We start from the raw sequence: 4,161 nt of genomic DNA on the forward strand, positions 1-4,161 counted from the left end.
ACTAATTATTTTCCCTCACATGTCTTTCCTGAACGTTAACAAACATTTTAATGAAAAAAGAATCAAATGTCATGGCTTTGAAATTAGATTTAGAGGCAAATTCAGCATAAAAAGTCATGATTTTGCAAGTTTTACGTAGTTTCGTGAATAAAATATCAAGTTTTAGTAATCAGATACTTAATATTTTTCCTCACATGTCTTTCCTGAACGTTAACAAACATTTTAATGTAAAAAAAACACATGTCATCGCTTTAAATTTTGATTTAGAGGCAAATTCAGCATAAAAAGTCATATTTTTGCTTGTTTTACGTAGTTTTGTGAATAAAATCTCAAGTTTTAGTAATCAGATACTAATTATTTTCCCTCACATGTCTTTCCTGAACGTTAACAAACATTTTAATGAAAAAAGAATCAAATGTCATGGCTTTGAAATTAGATTTAGAGGCAAATTCAGCATAAAAAGTCATGATTTTGCAAGTTTTACGTAGTTTTGTGAATAAAATATCAAGTTTTAGTAATCAGATACTTAATATTTTTCCTCACATGTCTTTCCTGAACGTTAACAAACATTTTAATGTAAAAAAATCACATGTCATCGCTTTAAATTTTGATTTAGGGGCAAATTCAGCATAAAAAGTCATATTTTTGCTTGTTTTACGTAGTTTTGTGAATAAAATCTCAAGTTTTAGTAATCAGATACTAATTATTTTCCCTCACATGTCTTTCCTGAACGTTAACAAACATTTTAATGAAAAAAGAATCAAATGTCATGGCTTCGAAATTAGATTTAGAGGCAAATTCAGCATAAAAAGTCATGATTTTGCAAGTTTTACGTAGTTTTGTGAATAAAATATCAAGTTTTAGTAATCAGATACTTAATATTTTTCCTCACATGTCTTTCCTGAACGTTAACGAACATTTTAATGTAAAAAAATCACATGTCATCGCTTTAAATTTTGATTTAGAGGCAAATTCAGCATAAAAAGTCATATTTTTGCTTGTTTTACGTAGTTTTGTGAATAAAATCTCAAGTTTTAGTGATCAGATACTTTTTATTTTTCCCCAAATGTCTTTCCTGAACGTTAACAAACATTTTCATGTAAAAAACCCACATGTCACCGCTTATTTTTTTGATTTAGAACGATTTCAAATGATGGTGGTGACTGTACACCACTAAGACGGAAGCAATAACATCAATAAGATCAAACGTTACGGAATTCCATTTTTATATAGTAGATTGCCTTTGTATTAACAATATACTACCACAAGCGCATTATTGAACGAATTTCTCGCAGATCACTTCCTTCGACTGATATTCGTTTTTCCTCTAATTTCCACTCGCCCAAGCGAAAGGTTTTTGATAACGCGGACCTTTTGAACATAGGCTTTGAATACGTCCGAATCCAATGGTCCTTTCCTATAATACGAAAGAGCAACAAAAAATCATCTATTTTGGAATAAGATCCGCAAAGTAATCCTACCATCTAGCCAAAGATTTACTCAGCGCAACGAATCCATCCTTACCGTCGGCCAGATAAGATGGCAGGGCTACATAGTATTCGGCTTTAGGATCCAGCTTCTGATAGGTTTCTTGCTTGGGGCTTCGATAACCGCGAACCTGAATGGAAACTACGCGCTTGTAGAACTCCTTGTTGGCATCGATCACAATACGCAAACCGGAGACTTGCAAACAGTTGGTGCGATTCTCATCGTCCCACGTATAGGAATGTTCTGCTGCGTCCCAAATGTTTTGTCCTTTTATTTTTATTAAATCCACCGTGGACCCAAACGGAGCTGCTTCGATTATGTCACCGTTAGTAATGTCTGTGTGAAAATTAAATCAGAACTAGAGAGACTAATCGTATGACAAAAATATTTTTCAAACCTCCTTTTTCTATTGGATTTCTGAAATTTCCTGCTTGAATAAATGCAATGGGCTTGAAGGTCTGATTGGTGTACTAAAAAAAAAAACAATAGTGAATCAAAAATGTCATTAATTCGAACTGATAATCTCACATGATCAGCAAAAGCATCAGCAACAACAACGCCCAAAGTGCATTCCCGATCGCGGCAAGGATCACGCTCCAACTCAACTTCGGTACGACCAATAACAGTTGAGCCTATTTCTTGTACTTTTTCTCTCCATCTGATCATATCCTTCGCCACTGACGGATCTTGAGGAACGGATCCATTTATGAACACCGGAAAACCTTCCCAATGCTTAACATTACCATCTTGATCGAAATATAAGGTTAATCGGCCCACATATTTTCCGTACGCTTTTGCTTGGACTATCAGAACCTTAATAAAGAATCCATAGTTTTATAGTTTTAACACAAAACAACAAGTCAAGCTTACCTTCCGTTTCGCTCCATTCTCAACCAGCACCGGATAGGGTCCTTCAATCACATCGTTCTTCTTGTCGTACGGCATCTTCGACTCCTTGGAGTACAGAAAAGAATGCGAATGGGCTCCAACGATCACATCGATGTCATTTCCCGCCTCCCGGGCGATTTTCTTATCCTCGTCTAAACTACAGTGAGAGAGCACCACTATGATTTTGATGCCCTTTTGTTTCAGTGCAGCAGCCTCCGATTTAACCGCATTGACAGAGCTGTAAAATGTCACTCCACCCGTTTGAGCGACTTCCTAAGAAAATTAATTACATTTTTACTCTATGTTGGGAAAAAGAATTGAAAAACTGACATGAGTTTTATCGTACAGTACACCGATGACGCCGATTTTTTGTCCATTCACAGTCAGCACCGTCGATTTCGGTAACTTCGACTGACTTAGCTCTTTGTCCTTGTTTAGGTTCATGTTCGCAATAACCGTTTGAATGTTAGCCTTTTCCAGTTCGTCTAGATAGGGTTTCAGTCCTTTCAAGCCATGATCGAATTCGTGATTTCCGAAGGTCTAGAATATTTTTATTACACAAAATTCTTCTTGTAGTAGCAAATAGAACCGAATAGTTACCATAACCGAAGGTTTTAGTTTCTTGATAAACTCGGCAGTGACTTCCCACCTTAACAGATTGTACCATAACGTTCCTTGATAGTTATCCCCTGCGTTCAAATAGATTGGATTAAGCTGTTTGTAGTCATTAAGCAGCTTCTTGATCATGTAATACACCCTGGCAATACCGGCGATACACTTTCCGGTGTTGTAATCCTTTGCTGGACATACTTTCGACTTTAAAGTCGTTTCCTCGTATCTGGAATGAAAAACAAACAAAAAACACATAGTTAAGAGGCGAGACGAAATTGGTAATTACCGAGTAGCAGAACCTCGCATGAAAATCGTTGATGTGAATTAACGTTAACGGGAACAAATTCTTGACGCTGCCGTCAGGCGGCATATTGTCAAGTGCCATCGCGAGCCGCGCCGAAAGCAGAAAAAATGACACTATAGTTATGCTAACCATCGCGATCCGAGACTTAATGATGGTAAATCGAACTCCATTTGAGCTGTTATTTAAACTGTCGTCGCACTACTTTCTTGCTGCCGTCTGTGGGGACAGCTGTGCTAAGTGAGTAGTCTTGACGAATCGTTTACCGTTCGTGCCAACACATTGTTTGATTAGCTGAAGCAGTTTGTGCCTTTAACGGCTCATTACAGCTGCTTGAAGGTGGAGATTTGTCTGATAACGAGGAGATTGAAGGCAAGGTTTAGCAACGGAGTAAGAATCTTCTAGACAGCGCTTGACTTGTGACCAACGCACTTCAAGTCGGATTCTTCAGTCTTCTCTACCGTTTCTTCCACACCAGATTTTTTCATTCTGTTTGATTAGTTGATATAAATTTTGACGCAGCACTACGTCTATTTTCATAATACAGGTATGTATTCTTTGAAAACTGAGATAATCGTAAAACATGAAGAGATGTAGTTTTCGAACGTAAACAACTTTCTCAGTTTTTTTCTTTTCATAACTGAAATGTACAAGTTTTTTTTTATGACAAAATTAATAAAACACTTTCTAACTGCCTGTAGCTTCTATTTCGAAGCGTAAATGGTATAGAATCACCTGGCATCTTCTATATTGAATTGTAAGGTAATGTATCAGGATCAGACCAATTTAGACATTTTTCAAGGTACGTCGATTTTCAAGTCTTATTTCCACCATTTTGTATTCGGGCCCCCGACTTTCCCACCGCATATCAC

At 36.9% G+C, this 4,161-nt stretch overlaps 1 protein-coding gene across 1 annotated transcript; it reads right to left on the reverse strand.

The window, feature by feature from the left end:
• Nucleotides 1-1,032: 1,032 nt before the first annotated feature.
• On the reverse strand, nt 1,033-3,473 carry LOC129721755 (apyrase-like). The gene is made up of 8 exons (XM_055674672.1): nt 3,288-3,473; nt 2,977-3,214; nt 2,707-2,916; nt 2,359-2,649; nt 2,017-2,301; nt 1,886-1,958; nt 1,482-1,824; nt 1,033-1,417 (listed from the first exon to the last, which is right to left on the reverse strand). Exons 1-8 carry the CDS (start codon nt 3,422-3,424, stop codon nt 1,297-1,299), a joined length of 1,698 nt encoding a protein of 565 aa, XP_055530647.1. The 5' UTR covers nt 3,425-3,473; the 3' UTR covers nt 1,033-1,296.
• Between the last annotated feature and the right edge of the window lie 688 nt (nt 3,474-4,161).

The sequence above is a fragment of the Wyeomyia smithii genome, chromosome 2 (assembly GCF_029784165.1).
Source record: "Wyeomyia smithii strain HCP4-BCI-WySm-NY-G18 chromosome 2, ASM2978416v1, whole genome shotgun sequence".
NCBI classification, from domain to species: Eukaryota; Metazoa; Arthropoda; class Insecta; order Diptera; family Culicidae; genus Wyeomyia; species Wyeomyia smithii.